General features: G+C 38.0%; 1 protein-coding gene across 22 annotated transcripts in view; it reads right to left on the bottom strand.

Moving 5' to 3' along the window:
- Positions 1–19,070, bottom strand: part of LOC119844474 (ABI family member 3 binding protein) — a 411,236-nt gene that overhangs the window by 86,518 nt on the left and 305,648 nt on the right. For 8 of the 22 annotated variants that reach the window (XM_043511066.1, XM_043511140.1, XM_043511078.1 and 5 more), the window contains 10 exons: positions 18,524–18,598; positions 17,262–17,336; positions 15,739–15,786; positions 15,145–15,219; positions 13,274–13,321; positions 12,713–12,787; positions 12,504–12,578; positions 8,899–8,973; positions 4,414–4,488; positions 1,282–1,356 (listed from right to left, as the gene is read on the bottom strand). In XM_043511066.1, coding sequence (XP_043367001.1) covers positions 1,282–1,356; positions 4,414–4,488; positions 8,899–8,973; positions 12,504–12,578; positions 12,713–12,787; positions 13,274–13,321; positions 15,145–15,219; positions 15,739–15,786; positions 17,262–17,336; positions 18,524–18,598 — 696 coding nt within the window. Of the gene's footprint in view, positions 1–1,281; positions 1,360–4,413; positions 4,489–8,898; positions 8,974–12,503; positions 12,579–12,712; positions 12,788–13,273; positions 13,322–15,144; positions 15,220–15,738; positions 15,787–17,261; positions 17,337–18,523; positions 18,599–18,921; positions 18,997–19,070 lie in introns of all 22 variants that reach the window. The other 14 variants (XM_043511028.1, XM_043511059.1, XM_043511034.1 and 11 more) reach the window with 4 other exon arrangements.

Genomic DNA, 19,070 nt, shown 5'->3' with positions numbered 1-19,070 from the left:
TGTTGGCTGGAACTAGAAGGTATGTAGTTTGCATTAACATAGTCCTGTTTCAAAGGACTGAAAATAAACAGAAAGTTCTTGTGTTATGAGAAGGAGTAAATAACAATTCCTTATTTTCTTTCTCAACACCAGTCATGATTTTATAGACCTCTATCATATCCCTCCTTCGTCTCTTTTCCAAGCTGAAAAGTCCCAGTCTTATTAATCTCTCCTCATATGGAAGTTGTTCCAGACCCCAATCATTTTTGTTGCCCGTTTCTGAACCTTTTCCCATTCCAATATATCTTTTTTGAGATGGGGTATTTTGAGATAGTATTCAAGATGTGGGTGTACCATGGATTTATATAGAGGCAACATGATATTTTCTGTCCTATTCTCTATCCCTTTCCAAATGAGACCCAACATTCTCAACATTTTAGACTGCTGCTGCATACAATGGATGTTTTCAGAGAACTATCCATAATGACTCCAGATTCTCTTTCTTGAGAGGTAACAGCTAATTTAGACCCCATCATTTTATATGTATAGTTGGGATTATGTTTTCCAATGTGCATTACTTTGCATTTATGAATACTGAATTTCATCTGCCATTTTGTTGCCCAGTCACCCAGTTTTGTGAGGTCCCTTTGTAACTCTTTGCAGTCTGCTTTGGACTTAACTATTTTGAGGAGTTGTACAGCGTGCTAGCCTGCCAGACACTAAGTCACCAAGTAGACCTAGTACCATGCACTAGAAGTTCTGTAGTGTGTGCACCATAGAACTTTTACAGCATGGTAGCAGAGTCTACATGGCCAGTTAGTGAGTGGCAAGCTAGTGCATTGTAGATTTACGTCCCAACTTGTTGCACACTAAGTCTCTGTGTGGACCTATCTGAAAAGCTCATAAAGATCCTAAAAAGTACACTACACCCAGCTAGATCATATTGTACAATTTACAAGAGCAATTCTAGTATTTGGTCTTTCCCAAAGTAAGGTAGCAGAATGTATGACTGCTATTTTTCCAAAATCAAATGAAACTGAAGCATTTTCTCCATCTGTTATCAATTCAAAAATTCAGATTGGACTGATGGGTCCTGCTGCTGTAAAAAAGATTTGTTCATGTGAGGTACAGCAAACAACATTGTGTGCTCAGCGCCAAAGTACAAGCATGCATCTAGAAGCAGAGGAAAGTTTGATGATTATATTTAAATGGCATAAAATGAGCTTCTTCTGGGAATTTCTTCTCTGATGGGGATGAAAACAAACAAAACAAAGTGACTACCTATTGAATAAGTATTATTACCCATTGTTGCTTTTGCTTTTTCAAGAGAATGAGGAGTTGTAGCAGTGACTGGCTCTTGGAGGGATGGAATGACTCCTGCTGGAAAAAATGTAGATAAATCCTGAGAAAGATGAAGGGACTCAATGAAGCTACACAATTTATATTAGATGAAGATCTGGCCCAGGAGGTTTTAAAATAGCAGCAAGCATTTGCAATCAGAGAATTACAAGATATAAGTAGCTACTATTAGGCTTTATTTAAAAAGAGTTTTGAGGGGTTTTTTTTTGTTTTGTTTTTTTTAAAGAAAAAAACATTTAACATGAACAAGAGTACCTGTGGAACCTTAGAGACTAACAAATTTATTAGAGCATAAGCTTTCATGGGCTACAGCCCACTTCATCGGATGCACAGAATGGAACATATAGTAAGAAGATTATCTTCTTACTATATGTTCCATATATATACACAGAGAAGGTGGAAGTTGCCATACAAACTGTAAGAGGCTAATTAATTAAACACGGTGGCACATACTCTACATTCATGACAGGTTTCAGAGTAGCCGCCGTGTTAGTCTGTATCCGCAAAAAGAAAAGGAGTACTTGTGGCACCTTAGAGACTAACAATTTTTATTTGAGCTACAGCTCACTTCATCAGACGCATTCAGCTTATGCTCAAATAAATTTGTTAGTTTCTAAGGTGCCACAAGTACTCCTTTTCTTTCTACATTCATGCTGTTCCTTGTTTATATGAAAATTCTCTATAGTAGGCTCTCTTTACTTGATACACACATAGATGTATCTATAAAAATAGACTGGTATAGGTAGCAAAATTCAGATCGAGATCCAGATTTACCTAAAGACTGAAAAGCAATTTGATCCAGTGTTTTGGTTCAGGGCTCTGTTAGTACAAAGTAATCATACTGTGCATAAAGATGAAATAGGAGAACTTTTAACACTGCCTGAACATGTGTATTAATTTTCTGATGGTATCGTTAATAATATACTTAGCTTTGCAATGGTTGTTACAACAGTTTCTGACTAGGTATGGTTAAAACCAGAGGCGGAAAATTTTTCACAAGGAAGGTTTTCCCATCAAAAATTATGGATTTTGTCAAAACTGAAATTTTTCACAGTAAAATGTCGATTCCGATTAAAAATTTTGGTTTTCTGCAGGGAATTTCCAAACAAAAAAATTTTAATTTTGACTTAAAATGTTTTGGTTCGGTTTTGTGGTTTAAAAAAAAACAAAACAAAATGGAATGTTTTAAGTCAATTTGTCAATTTGAAAAGAAAAATTTAATTTAATTTACTTTGACATGTTTTGGTTTTATATTTTTATGTCAAAAAACAAATACATTGCCATTTTAAGTCAAAACAAAACATTTTTTTTCTTTTTGAAATGTTCATTAAAAATTCATTTCAAATTGTTCAGACTTCTCATGGGAAAACTGAAATATTTCAATAGACAAATTCTGAAAAAAAAGATTTTTCATTTGAAATTTGTCACAGGAAAAAATTTGGTTTTTCGATTAGCTCTGGTTAAAACCCATGCGGACAATACAGAGGGGTCTAATGAGAGGTAAGGATCAATGATGATGGTGGAAAGTTTGTGTTATACGACAAAGGATCAGAATAAGATGTATATGTCAGCACAGTGTTAGTGTTTCTCATATTGATTACATTTCTATACTCTGAGAAATTGGGCCAGCCTTAGAACCTTATCAATATGATTTCTCATGCTTTATCTATCTTAGACGTTTATAAAATACCTCCTATCTGAGGTACTTTTAATAAATCTTTTTTTCTTTTAAATTTTACTCTTCAGCCTTTTGTACATTGACTAGAATATTCTGGGTCTTACTGTAATATAAATAATAAATTAGATACACAAAACAATGTAAGGAGAATGTTATGTAAATTACAAAATGCCAGATTCATGTGAACTTAATTGCTGCACCTTTGTCCTTCCTGTGACCCTAAATCAGGCAGGGATTGTATGGAACAAATAGTGATGATATAATTAAAGAGAGTATCATAACAAATGCACATAAAGGGGCAGAATTAAGGCCTCATGGGTAAGCATAAATCTGGCACTTTCTAACCTTTGGGTACTTGACTTTGCGAGTTAAATAACATTCTTGGAATGTATTTTTGTATGTAACTGCCTAGTTATTTTTTTCAAGAGGAAAAAGGTAAAAACAAATTCTATTATGTGCAACTGACAGCCTACCATCATGCCATTAGCAGCAGGATTAGAACCCTGAATCTTCAGCCCAGATTTCTATCATTTGAACTACAGCACTAACTACATTAGCTGGCATCCAGAGAGGGTGGAATGGGTCGCAGGCACTATATGCTGGTTCCAGGGTGGCTGAAGGGAGCCTGGCTTGGCCCAGCTCTCCTTGTTTCCTGCCCTCCCCACCTCCTATCCAGGAGTTGGGGCAGCTCTTGCCTTATGTGGTGCCCCAAAGTGCGGGGATATGAAGGACAATGAGTTCCTGTGTTGGGCCTAAGGTGTGTGGGGAGCCCAGCTCAGCTCTCTCTCTATACTGACACATATCCCGCTGCTACAGCTGTTCTGGCAGGCTCCAGATGTTCCCGAAGCAGTGCGCTCTACTGCTGGTGCTTTGGGGGTGGTGTGAACTGGACACTTTGAATTGTTTGTCTGTTCAGTTATTGTTTCGGCATGCTGCCAGAATTTTCCTGAGGAATGCAACTGACCAGAGAGAAATGATGATTTTTAACCTCAGCTGAACCTGAAAGGACCTTGATGAGACAAGGGAACCACCACTTCCCGAGTCTAAGGCCTTTTTCTCTGCCAAATTCCCAAGGCATCCTGCAAACAATGGAAGCGTGAAAGTTTCTTAAATATAAATTACAAGAATCTTTTATAATGGAAGGTGTTAGGTAACTTAAATAAAGGGGCTGCTACCAGCTCCCCCTGTAGGATATTAATGCCCCTTTATTACACTGAAAACAACTGATTGTTTTCATCAGACTCACTACTCAACTGCAGTAAAATGGAGACTTCTTTAGTTATAATAGTAAAATGTTAGTTGCATTTCTGCTGTTACCATTTTTTCCCGCAACAGTCCATTGTAGAAGAGTTGCTAAAAATGTGAACTTAAGCACAATGAAATGCAAAATAATTTACCAGGTTTAATGTGTGGCACATCTGGACAAGGTGATGTTTTATGTTTGGAAGGAACCCGCTGAGTTTCTTTTGTAACTGAAAGAAAGAACCTCTTATAAATGTTTACACTCTCTAGGAATAAAAGTCTAACCGCAGGTGTAAAGCCACAGATACTGCAAGCCTTCTGCCTGCAACAAAGAAACACAATTTTTATAGGGACAGTGAAGAAGGCTGAAAGTCATATGTGCACAGGCCTTTAAAAAAGAGAAATGATGGCCTGGCATGTGAAAGCATTTGAAAAATGATCAAGCAAGCAAGGGACAGACGTCCTTGTCCTGTTTGGAGCCAAGCTGACAAGGATTAAGACAAGAATTTATTAACACAGACAGACATGGCTGCAGGATGACTGAGATCTTTCCATTTGTGTTTCAGAGCAGATAGCTGTGTACCCAGCACTTCTCGTCATGATATGCATGCTTAACTCCTGTAGATATCAGTGAAATGAGAAAGTACAAGAGAATGGAAGTGAGATTTTCCTGTGAAGAAAACAGAGTGGATAGAAATCCCCAGTTCCAAACAACAGAGGTATCTAAGAACACAAAACAGAATAAAGTTTAATGAATCATTGAAGGATAGAATAATTCTCTTTAGACTGATCCATGCCTTTTCAATGTTAATACACAATAAGTTCTCTTTTAGAGATAAGTAGATATTTAATTAACACATCTTAACTCTAAAAAGTGGGCCAAATGATGGATTGAGCACAGGTAGGAGCTGCAGGGAGTCAATAGTTGATCAGTCCCTCTCAGGACTGGGATAAATATTTATAGTAGGCATTTTAAGAGTCAAATTCTGCCCTCAAATCCATGCTTGAACACAGGTCTGAGTCTTCCATATAGACATTCAGCATCAATGAGAGTTGTGCTCACATATGAAGGCATAAATTGCTCCTTAAAGCTTTTCGTATCTTTCCCTAGACAACTTTTGAGAGGCGTTAAAGAGAAAAAGTGACTCCAAATTTCCTGCAGAACACTCTTGTATAAAAAAAGCTTTTAGTATAACATTAACACTGCTGATTTTTGTTCAGTAATAGTTGAAAAATATCAGTCAAATGTGAACAGTGAAACCAAATAGCTGTGATAGAAAATATACACTGCAAATTTATTTAGGTCACTAAGTTAGTGTGAGGTGCTTTTATTTGGATTTTGCTTTTGGCAATGGCAGTGAGACTGGTAAACTTTGCACCACCTAAAATACCAATAACATGGCAGAAGTACAGCCTTATGAAGGAGCAGTCGCTTGGGCTTTGAGCAGCAGTGCTAGGTAGCTTCTGTGAAAGCCAAAATAATTGGCTGAGAGTCAGCTGATGGCAGGATCTTGAATAGTGGCCTTCTATAAGCTCTGAATCCAGTTATAGTAAGCATTAATTGTTAGCTGTGTGCTTGGTATTGTACTAGTTCTTGAAGGAGCAAAGACAAATAATAATTCACAAAGAAGCCTTAAATCTGGTGCATCAGCCCTCTAGACATTCACCTTATGTAAGGGGAATTTCTGGGTACCATCGAGATACCATAGCAGTTATATGTCACCCTTTTTTGGGACCAGGAGCAGCTAGGCATAAGTAAGAGAAGCTTGAACACTGTGGCTACAGGCTAAAACCATCTTTGTGACTCCCTCACTCTCCACAAATCCTCAGCTGGAATACAGAATCTCTATTTCTGGAACAGCTGGAGTACTGCTTTTCATTTATCACTGCACTTATTTAGTTTTCTGCAATAGCTTGGATAAGTAGTTTTATGAATAATATTGCTTTTAAAAAGTGCATTGATTTAACGCGAGACTTTCTAAAACTCTCAGTTATCTAATTATACAAAATAATGGAATTATTCACCAAGTAAAAATATTAGTTAGACAAGGTGAGTGAGGTCTTATCTTTTATTGGACCAACATCTACTGGTAAGAGACAGAAGCTTTGGAGCTTATGCAAAGCTCTTCTTCAGGTCTGGGAAAGGTATTCAGAGTGTCACAGCTAAATAAAAGGTGGAACAGAGAGTGTAGCATACATAGTTACTTATTCTAAGCGACTGTTCAAGGTGAAATGGCCTGTTACCACCTCTCCACTCATAGAACAAAAAAGGGGGTTAAGTGTGTTACAGATTGCTGTAGTGTCTTTATTTAGAACATGATTTTTAGTGTCTATCCAATTATGAATTTAAGCTCCAAAGCTCATCTTTTGAAGGTGTTGTGCAAGTTTCTTTTGAAAATGAGGTCTAATAGGTCAAATATGGAGTGATTGTTTTGTGAAAAGTTTTTGTGCATGAACATTATGGTGTTTTTGTCTTTCATCATTTTTCTGTGAAAGTTCATTTGAGAGCAGTGTGATTGTCTGGTTTCACCCACATAGTTGTTACTGTGGTATTTAGTGCACTGGACGAGGTACACCAAATGCTGTGATAGGCATGTGTAGGACCCATGGATCTTGAAGTACTGTTGTTGGAAGTATAGCTCAGCATAGCAGTGGAGACATGTCTGCAGGTTTTGTATCTGTTGTTATGGCAGGGTCTAGACTTTCTCCTTGGAGCATATTCTGTGGTATATTTGCTCTCCAATATGTCAAACTCTTCATAGGCCACATCGAGAAAGAATTTCTGGACAAATACACCACAAACACAATGATATACCTGAGATACACTGATAATATTTTCATCCTGTGGACAGACGACCTAAACTCCCTCATGGATTTCCATCACAACTTCAACAACCACCAGCCAGCCATCAAATTCTCTCTCAAACACTCCTGCATCAGCTTCATATTCCTGGACACCATGATCAGTTTCAACAATGGAATGCTACAGTCAGCTTTATGCAAAAAAATCATGGATCACCACTCCTACCTTCACACATCCAGATACACCAAGAAATCTTATTATCTAGAGCCAGGTACTCACCTATTACAGAATATGATCCAAGGAGAAAGTCCAGGATACACACCTAAACACACTTAAAACCGCCTTCGCCAAACCAGAGCACTCCACCAGAGACGTAGATTGCATAATGGAACAGACCACCCAAATACCTGGAGAAAACCTGTTTCAATATTCCCCCTCATACCCCCTGACCGCAAACTCCTGGTTGTCAGCTGTCACCCCACACTGGAACCCATACAGGATATCATTAAACAATTACAGTCTATACTCGACAGGGGCCACATCCTCAAAGAAATCTTTCCTGAACCCCCTCTTCTGGTGCTCAAACGACTCCCAACCTCTCCAGGCTCATCATCAGAAGCAAGCTCCCCACAGGCTAGGACACACGAATTAAAAGCATCATAAGACCCTGCCAGAAAAACAGATGCAAAACCTGCAGACATATCTCTACTGCTATGATGATCAGTACTTTCCACAGCACACCTTTCAAGATCCAGAGGTCCTACACATGCCTATCACAACATGTGGTATACCCCATCCAGTGCACTAAATGTCCAATAAATGCATCCGATGAAGTGAGCTGTAGCTCACGAAAGCTTATGCTCAAATAAATTTGTTAGTCTTTAAGGTGACACAAGTACTCCTTTTCTTTTTGTGAATACAGACTAACACGGCTGCTACTCTGAAACCAATAACAACTATGTGTATGAAACCAGAAAATCACTCCACTCTCAAATGAACTCTCACAGAAAAATGATAAAAGACAAAAACAACATATCACCCACAGCTGAACACTTTTCATAAAGCAATCACTGTATATCTGACTTCTCAGTGAAGTGGTGTTAAGGGGCCACTTCCCTTTGAATGGTCCCTTGGAATATGTGTTAACTTTTTATGGTAAACAATTCCATCTTGTATTTAACTGTGACACTCTGAGTACACTTCTCAGACCTGAAGAAGAGTTCTGGTGTGAGCGCCAAAGCTTGTCTCTTTCACAACAGAAGTTGGTCCAATAAAAGATATTATCTCAGCCACCTTGCGTCTCTAATATCCTGGGACCAAAAGGGCTAAACACCACTGAGGAAAAAAAATCTCATTTTCCTCTGTGTTCAGTTCTGTTTCAAGAAGCTTTGTCAGTTTTATTCACGTCTAAAGTGAATCAGTGGAAAGTCTAACTTTAGGGGGTGACCATCTGGGCTCCAACTTTCCAGGTAGGAAATGTAACTTTTATTTTGATTTCCATGAATAGGTAGTTACTCAAAAAGTGGAGTTTCTTACCTCTTTGAAAAGATAAGTCTCATAATTTAATTGATAGGTTCCCTAAAGTACGTTAAACAAGTGTATGTAAACATTTTCATAACATTACTGATAAAAATGAAAATGGTCATTAAATCTCTGTAGTTTTCATCTGTAGGTGTAAAATGTGAGATTGCAGATGCTCACAAGCTGATGGCTGAGAAGTAGAGACTTGCTATGCTACGATGCTAACATGTTAGCTTAAAAAAATTCAGTCCCTTGAAGTACAATTGCTAAAAATAAAACCTTGACATTTAAGAATAAAAAACAATGATATAATTACCAGATTTTGTTTGTGGTATATCTGGGCTGGGTGATGTTTTTGGTTTAGATGGGACACGTCGATTCTCTTTCGTGGCTGAAAGGATGCAGAGTTGTACATTAAAACAGGTGTGCTACCAGGGAGCTTTAATTTAGATTTTTCCAATGGAAAATTAAATTTCTTTCAGAAAATAATTCCAACAGAAAATTCCTGAACAGTGCTAATAATGGCCGATAGCCTGTCATTACAACACAGCATAGATTAGAGAAGAGGTCAGAGGTTGAAGTGACCCCTGCCTCCTCTGCAGATTGTGGCAGTGAAAGGATGAGTTACACCTTTGTTCCCCCCACTTTCAGTTGCGCCAACAGAACTCTTGTGTAGCTGAAGATTTAGAGTTTGTCTAGCTGGGATAATGCACACTACAGAAGGGAGGGGATTTCTAAAGCACTCTAATGTGTTATGCATTAAGTGGTCTATGTAGACCATGCTGGTATCACTCAAGATTCCCTAAAGAAAAGGAGTACGTGTGGCACCTTAGAGACTAACAAATTTATTAGAGCATAAGCTTTCGTGAGCTACAGCTCACTTCATCGGATGCATTTGGTGGAAAAAACAGAGGAGAGATTTATATACACACACACAGAGAACATGAAACAATGGGTTTATCATACACACTGTAAGGAGAGTGATCACTTAAGATAAGCCATCACCAACAGCAGGGGGGGGAAGGAGGAAAACCTTTCATGGTGACAAGCAGGTAGGCTAATTCCAGCAGTTAACAAGAATATCAGAGGAACAGTGGGGGGTGGGGGGGCCGGGAGAAATACCATGGGGAAATAGTTTTACTTTGTGTAATGACTCATCCATTCCCAGTCTCTATTCAAGCCTAAGTTAATTGTATCCAGTTTGCAAATTAATTCCAATTCAGCAGTCTCTCGTTGGAGTCTGTTTTTGAAGCTTTTTTGTTGAAGTATAGCCACTCTTAGGTCTGTGATCGAGTGACCAGAGAGATTGAAGTGTTCTCCAACTGGTTTTTGAATGTTATAATTCTTGACGTCTGATTTGTGTCCATTCATTCTTTTACGTAGAGACTGTCCAGTTTGGCCAATGTACATGGCAGAGGGGCATTGCTGGCACATGATGGCATATATCACATTGGTAGATGCGCAGGTGAACGAGCCTCTGATAGTGTGGCTGATGTGATTAGGCCCTATGATGGTATCCCCTGAATAGATATGTGGACAGAGTTGGCAACGGGCTTTGTTGCAAGGATAGGTTCCTGGGTTAGTGGTTCTGTTGTGTGGTGTGTGGTTGCTGGTGAGTATTTGCTTCAGATTGGGGGGCTGTCTGTAAGCAAGGACTGGTCTGTCTCCCAAGATCTGAGAGAGCGATGGCTCGTCCTTCAGGATAGGTTGTAGATCCTTGATGATGCGTTGGAGGGGTTTTAGTTGGGGGCTGAAGGTGATGGCTAGTGGCGTTCTGTTGTTTTCTTTGTTGGGCCTGTCCTGTAGTAGGTGACTTCTGGGTACTCTTCTGGCTCTGTCAATCTGTTTCTTCACTTCAGCAGGTGGGTATTGTAGTTGTAGGAATGCATGATAGAGATCTTGTAGGTGTTTGTCTCTGTCTGAGGGGTTGGAGCAAATGCGGTTATATCGTAGCGCTTGGCTGTAGACAATGGATCGAGTGGTATGATCTGGATGAAAGCTAGAGGCATGTAGGTAGGAATAGCGGTCAGTAGGTTTCCGATATAGGGTGGTGTTTATGTGACCATCGCTTATTAGCACCGTAGTGTCCAGGAAGTGGATCTCTTGTGTGGACTGGTCCAGGCTGAGGTTGATGGTGGGATGGAAATTGTTGAAATCATGGTGGAATTCCTCAAGAGCTTCTTTTCCATGGGTCCAGATGATGAAGATGTCATCAATGTAGCGCAAGTAGAGTAGGGGCATTAGGGAACGAGAGCTGAGGAAGCGTTGTTCTAAGTCAGCCATAAAAATGTTGGCATACTGTGGGGCCATGCGGGTACCCATCGCAGTGCCGCTGATTTGAAGGTATACATTGTCACCAAATGTGAAATAGTTATGGGTCAGGACAAAGTCACAAAGTTCTGCCACCAGGTTAGCCGTGACAGTATCGGGGATACTGTTCCTGACGGCTTGTAGTCCATCTTTGTGTGGAATGTTGGTGTAGAGGGCTTCTACATCCATAGTGGCTAGGATGGTGTTTTTAGGAAGATCACCGATGGACTGTAGTTTCCTCAGGAAATCGGTGGTGTCTCGAAGATAGCTGGGAGTGCTGGTAACGAAGGGCCTGAGGAGGGAGTCTACATAGCCAGACAATCCTGCTGTCAGGGTGCCAATGCCTGAGATGATGGGGCGTCCAGGATTTCCAGGTTTATGGATCTTGGGTAGCAGATAGAATACCCCAGGTCCTGGCTCCAGGGGTGTGTCTGTGCGGATTTGTTCTTGTGCTTTTTCAGGGAGTTTCTTGAGCAAATGCTGTAGTTTCTTTTGGTAACTCTCAGTGGGATCAGAGGGTAATGGCTTGTAGAAAGTGGTGTTGGAGAGCTGCCTAGTAGCCTCTTGTTCATACTCTGACCTATTCATGATGACGACAGCACCTCCTTTGTCAGCCTTTTTGATTATGATGTCAGAGTTGTTTCTGAGGCTGTGGATGGCACTGTGTTCTGCATGGCTGAGGTTATGGGGTAAGCGATGCTGCTTTTCCACAATTTCAGCTCGTGCACGTCGGCGGAAGCAGTCTATGTAGAAATCCAGGCTGCTGTTTCGACCTTCAGGAGGAGTCCACCTAGAATCCTTCTTTTTGTAGTGTTGGCAGGAAGGTCTCTGTGGGTTAATATGTTGGTCAGAGGTGTGTTGGAAATATTCCTTGAGTCTGAGACGTCGAAAATAGGATTCTAGGTCATTGCTTTAATATATATTAAAGCATAACACCTATTGATGTGCACCAGCAGGGTCTACATGGACCAGTTAATGTGCAACACATTAGTGTGCTTTAGAAATCACACCACCCATGGTGCGTGCACATTGCCATGCCCTGTACACAAGATCTCAGTCTCTATCTTTTCCTTTTGGTGCTCCCTCGTATGTTGAATTTTCTGAGAATCTTACCCTCTTCACCCAGCCTTTCATAAAAATATCACCAGATAAGCAACAGGAACAGCAAAGATGGGGATCTTCACCATTCACCTTCAGATGGAAGGTGATGTACAAAAGCAAAGTGGAAGGTTTTTTGATACCTTTGTCTTTTGACACTAGATAAACAAATCCCTTGAAACTATAGACATCGGTCAGTAGATAAACAATCTCTCTCCCAACCTATGGAAATTAAGACTAAAGTCTTTTGTTGCATAAGGGCACAACCCCCCCACCCCACTGAGTAAAATACTGTAAAACAATGACTGTATATTTCATTAACGTGTGTACATATTAGGTAGGGCAATCTTTCTCCATGACAGCTGTGGAGCAGAGCATTGTTATAATAGATTTCTGCCATTGCCACAAATGTGTGTGTGTGCGCATGCGCACACACGCACCAACATTCTTGGCAGAAAAGTTGCAAAATCATAGGCGTCACTGCACTGAAATATAGAATTAAGATGCACTTACCAGCTTTAGATGGTGGCACATCTGGGATTTGTGACGTTTTAGGTTTGGAAGGCATACGCCGCGTCTCTTTTGGAGCTGAAAGAAAACAACTGGTTTATATATTGTTAAAGCTTTCCCAAGTACCACAGTCTGACACCAGCCACAATGCAAGACTGTATACATAGTCCTGGAGTACCTCAGTATGAGATACAAAACACTGATATATTTACCAGGTTTGGTTTGTGGCACATCTGGGCTCGGTGATGTTTTAGGCTTGGAAGGAACACGCCGTGCCTCTTTTGGAGCTGAAATAAATAACTTGAGCATTAAAATAATTATCCAGGAATCTGAGCCTGACACCATGTACACCTGAACATGAATGTAAGTCAGGTGTGCAAAAGAATTTCAAAGAAAACGTTGTGTTGTTGGATAGTATCTGTATCAAGATCAACTAATTATGGGGTAGGATTACTCGCTGGACACAAATCAGATTTTGAGTCCAGGAAAAAAACAAGGGACATTAGAGAAATTGCAAACACAAACAAACATGGCTTCAGAGAGATGGAGTATTTCTGGATGCTCTAGAGAGCAAACAACTTAAATGAAACTACATTCCTGTAAAGGAAAATATGCAAAGGTGAATATGAAAATGACAAAGGTACCTAGAAAAAAAGACTGTTTAATCATGAAAAGTGATGACAGATGAGCTCATTGAGCAAGAACCTATCATGCCTACATCTCTAATGAGAAGGAAAAAGAAATATGACCATCCATATAGTTACCATCATTACCTAATGGTGTCTTTGGTTGTTCAGTTCTAAATGTAGCTGCTTCAGGGGCTGTATCAAAAACAAATAAAACATAAAAATAAGAATGAAAATCAAAATAGAAGAGAATAATTCTATTTAACATCAACTTTATTTATGTCTAAATAACAACTATGTTTTCATCGGTCTGCCAGCAACTAGTCAATATGCAAGAACCATTATGCTCTAACAAATCTAAACAGTTGAAGAGAGAACCTACCCCTTAAATATGGGCTAATGTTTCCATCTTTTTTTATGGTCTTTAAAAAGAAAGATGATTGAAATTTATCTCAGTCATATACCCAGAAATTGGAGCCTGTGGTATGAAGATCTTTCCCGACAAGTGCCTTTCATATGGAACTTGTATATAAAATTGGTGTTGGTGAGCCTCTTGCTTGTGGGTACCATCTTATTAAAAGATGTGATTATTTGTGCACTGTGCAATACAAACATCAAAGGCCACTCTTAAGTTATACACTGTTCCATTTTATTTAAATGTAAAACAGATTTATTGTTTTACTGCACAGCCATGCAAACAATAGTATTCTACTCCACAGCCATGCAAACAATAGTATTCCACTCCACAGACATGCAATGGCATAAAAAAATGTCTTCCCCTCCTCACCGTAACCGCTCGGGTATGTGTGGTATTCAAAAAGGTTAAATATGAAACATTTTCTTGAGATCTTTGCACGCAAACCCAAGAAAATTGGGACACAATGCTGAAACTGACGGAGGTCAGTTAAGAAATAACTTTCAGTATATTATTGATATTTGTAGAAATTATGATAAATTAATAACTGAAAATGCATACACAGGATAATACAGACATCTCAGTTTTGTGATGATAGTTAGTACGCCATTTTGCAGTATCAGATGGACATAAGAATAATGGAAAAATGACCACAAGGAGAAAATATACAATTAAAACTTGTGTATCTAATTTATCAGGAGTTTTGTTTTAACTTGAAGATAGCAGCCAGCCTTTTGCAAACAGCTGCAATGATTTTAAAAATCACTTAATAGCACGAGTTAGATTTTTCATACCAGGAGACCATGTCTACTTGGTGACTATTGTTTTTGAGAGTGGTAATGTAGCACAAAGAATCCATCCAAACATGTAGGTGGGCACTTTGATTAAAGTGATCATCAGTAAGTCATCCATGTTTACCAACAGTTAGCACAGAATGGCATCAACAGAAAATTACTAGTGTAACAAAATAGAGTGGTATTTTGGATACAACAGTATAGTAATTATTGACTTTTTTTTTTTTTTACACTATCCCCATTGAAATCAAGTTAATTGATTGTCTATATAAATCCTGAATTCAGTGTTTTGGAATACTGAATGATAATGTATTGATATTGTGAATTCAGTTAAACAAATATTAGTTATATGTTTGGTAATTTACTAGTTCTTAAAGAAAAGAGTAATAAGAAGACATACAATAATGGTAAATACAAGAAAAGCTGTGCAACATCTTTTCTGAAAGTGCAAAGCAAAGTTTGAAGAAATATACAAATACAGTATATCTCTAATAGAACACTAATGCATTTTTAATATTTGATTTTATTTAATACTGAGTCAAATTTTCCTCTTAATTACACTACTATAAATCAGGAATAACGCTAATTCTCATCCATGTGTCTAAACATGAGGTACTATTATGCTACTGCATGATGATAAAAAGCTAGTCAATTTCTGCTATTGCCGTAAATGGCTAACAAACAAAACATCCAACACATTGCAGCAGAGTTGCCCCTTGTCACTATGATGCTGAGTGTATTTCAAATTACTTAGATAATTAAACAGCTGCTTAGTGATAAACTTCAATAGGGCACAGAAAATCATTTACCAGGTTTTGTCTGTGGCACATGAGGTTTGGGTAATGTTTTAGGCTTCAAAGGAACACGTTGTGTCTCTTTTGGTACTGAAAGAGAGAACCTGGGTTACAAATTATTAAATTTTCTGGGAATCAGAATCTAATGCCAGGTGTAACACACAGACATGGCACGTTTCAAGCCTGCAATGGAGAAACAAAATCCTTTTATGGGTAACAGGGAAGACAAAGTCAGGTGTACAAAGGAGTTTAAAGAAAAATACTGCATTATGAGTGTATCTAGATTTGTTTAAGCAGGGAAATGGAATTCCTGATCATTTTGAAGCCCAGCTTAAAAAAAAGTTGGGAAATAAGTTGCAAGCACAGACAGTCATGACTATGATAAAGATGTTTCAGAACTGACAGCCTAATTGCCTTAAAAAGGAGATAATACACCTGTGTGGTAAACAAAATTCCTAAAAAGCCTTTTGTGCCAAATGACAGATATATCTAGGAAAAAAAGAGGAATTTTAAGGAAAGAAACTGGTGACATGAGATGACAACTACAATCTGGTTTTCTGTGAAGAGAAGAAAAACAAACATGATTGGTCACTAAACAAATTTCTTTACCTATTGTTGACCTTGGTGGTTCAATTCTAAGTGTAATATGTTCCAGGACTGCATCAGAAACAAAACAGAAAAAGCATGAGAATCTAAACATGGAACACCCATTCAAATGATCAAAGCTATTTCCTAGGTAAGCAATAAGTAAAAGATTATGCTAATCTGATCTGTGCTAATTCCATGGATTATCAAATTACCCTTGGATATCTTATTCTGACTTTTAGAAATTGTAGTCAATTACTTTGAAGACACCATTACCATAAATAAATTGCATGAACTGGATGAAACAAACTCTCAATTTTGAGACAGTAAAAATCAAAGAACCATAGAAGTTAGAGAAAGAAGAGATCTAAGAGGTCATCCATTTCATCTTGCAGTTAACAAAATACTCTATAGTGCATTATCCAGTCTAATTTTAAAAGTCCCAAGCAATTGTGCTTCCACCACTTTCTTTAGTAGACTATTCTACTATCTAATACATCTCATTCTCAGCAAGCTTTTCCTGATATTTAGGCTAAATTTTCCCTTTTTTTAAAAAATCTGCAGCTGGAAGAATACAGCAATAAGATAAAATAAAATAAAAAACTTTAGCAATGCTTATACCCCTTTTGTATTTGCTTTCTGCAAACATGCAAGCTATTGTATCTCACTGCATGGAATTTCACACAAACAAGTGTTCAGTTTGCACAATAATGGGAAGTGGTATAATCCAGGATGGGGTAGTACACTGTGTGACTCAACAAGATGACACGGTTCCCATGTTTAGAGTAGAAGCAATTAAACAATCAAATCAGACCAAAAAAGGAAATTATTTGCAACTACCAAACATCCATGTATGTATACACAAATATATTACGTGAATGAAATGAGATAAAATTAGATTTAAACTCTCCACATAACTAATGTGCCTTACACTAGACTAATTTTATTTTATTTATTTATTTGGGAATGAAGTCTTTGGCAAAGTTGTGTGGTTTAGAAAGGCAAAGATTGTAAAATTTCCTAAATCTGCTAATCTACTAGCTCTATCCCCAAGAGATTCAATATTCCACCAATGGCTAGTCATGTGCTTGAAGTTAAGCATGTATTTACAAAGCTTTACTGAATCGGGGACTACAAGAATTACAGTCATCCAATCAGAAACACCAGGAGATTTGTGACCATTCGCCATTAATCAAACCATCTCAAATTCCAAACACTGAGTATCAAGTATTCCTAGCAAACTGATCATGATCAATCCACAGAATAAGAAAAAATACTGCAAAAAGCGAACTAATTTTGAACAAATCAATTAAAAACAATTTACTATAGATCATTTGCTATGAATTATCCAGTTGGCTCTAGTTATATCCTATTAATCCTACTTATATCACAGGAGCAATAAATAATTCCTCTCAACCTTTAGCAAATTTTACCAACCTTCAAGTATCAGATGACAGAGTCTATAACAAACTCCTGACAGCAAAGTAAAGGAAACACATTAAATCAATGGGGTTTTGTTAGAACCAGTTGCATGAACAGGTAATTACCAGGTTTAGAATGTGGTAGTTCTGGCTCTGGGGACGTGTTAGGTTTGGAAGGAATGAACTGTGTTTCAGTTGGAGCTGAAAAAAAAAAAAAAGAAAAGAATACCCGACATTTCTAAACGTCTTAAGGAGTCACAGCCTGACTCTGGCACCATGTTTAAGCCATAAGAAGTGATACTTGCAATGTTGCCAACAACAAAAATTCAATTCAGTTGGTTTTTATTGTATTCAGCAATAACTGTGACTCGAAAGGGGTAAGAAATATTCTTGTGTAGTAGTGCAATTTGAGGGCTTCTGACAATGGGGAAAACCCCTGCAAACGCTTAATTATAGGAATTGACTTCAATGGCTATATTTGTGAGCCTAAGGACTACTCCCGTAAGTGTGAGTGTGTTGAATCGAGCCGTGAGGTGACAGGAACAGTAAGTTAGCGGCTAAATTCTGCCCTCAGATAAGTTTGTGGTCTTCCCAGTGATTGCAATAAGAGATGGACGCATGTTTTGAAGGCAGAATTTGGCTCTTAATCTTAAAAGAAAGTTGTATCAATTTTCCTCACATGGTCTTCTAAAAGTTCATGTAGTGAAAAGAATTTCTTGTCATAGATATAACCATAATCTATATTTGAAACACTTTTGATTACAAAAATTGGCATTTCTGAGTCTTCTGTTGGTGGTGGTAATCTTGCTGAGAACAAAACAACAACATTATGGAACTAAAACCTGAGAGATCGTTATTTTTTCATATCAACAAATGGCCAGACACTAAATCCAACAATTATTCACCATTCTTTCCAATTTGCTTGCTATATACTCTAGGCTGTGGTGACTTCGCTGTTCAAACTTCCCAGAAGCTTAAAGATTAACTGAAAATGGACCTGCACAAATACAAGGATATTTTAGTTTGGAGATCACCTCTGAAGGAGTAATTTTTTTTTAACTAAGAAAATATGAACGTATAAAATTCAAGTGTGTTTGAAAAGTCTAACATGAAAATAAAATTAATTAATCCCTATTCTTGGTGCAAAATATTTCCAAGATGGATCTAAGTTTCTTTCTCCTCTCTCAGTACAAGATTGACATAAAAATGTAGTCCTTCTGACAAAGATCCTATATAGTAAAACTGGCATCTTTATCTACAATTTCTGTACAAGGTGCATGGTAAGAAGAAAAGCACAGTCTCCTGAGCCCCTACAGCTGATATTTTGCCATTAACTAGGGTAATAGTGCGCCTCCATGTACCAAATTGAAAAAAATAAAGGTATTTACCAGGTTTAGATTGAGGCATTTTAGGTTCAGTAGATGATTTGGGCTTCAAAGGTGTGAAATGTATTTCACTGGATTCTGAAACAAAAATTTGGTTTATAACTATCAGTATTTAAACATAAGGATGTAAAAGTGTGTGTATCCCAAAAACACCATATGCCTGCAGTGAAGAAACAGCACTACTGTGAAGAACTGGAAAAGTGACTAAAATTAATATCAATGACCCACCAAGTAGAAAATTGCAACTGCAGTTTAACAGAAAAAAAAGCAGCAGATAACCTCTTTGCTCACAGAAACTATCGAAGAGTTGGGATAAAATGATCTTCTGAGGAAAATTATAGTTTCTAAATTGGAAGGCAAAAGCAAGGTAGCTATCATAAAACAAAGAAAAAAACTGTTACCCAATGTTGCCTTGGGCCACTCAAGGTCATAAGAAGAAATTTTACATGTAGCTTCTGGAGTAGCTGGACTTTTTACTGTTAGAATAAAAATGAATTTAAGTGAAGACTATTAGACCCTGAGTCAGCAAAGCACTTAAGCAGGTATGCAA

This window comes from Dermochelys coriacea, chromosome 1, assembly GCF_009764565.3.
Source record: "Dermochelys coriacea isolate rDerCor1 chromosome 1, rDerCor1.pri.v4, whole genome shotgun sequence".
Classification (NCBI taxonomy): domain Eukaryota; kingdom Metazoa; phylum Chordata; order Testudines; family Dermochelyidae; genus Dermochelys; species Dermochelys coriacea.
The sequence above is the reverse complement of the archived record's forward strand: the minus strand, read 5'-3'. Positions and strand labels throughout refer to the sequence as shown.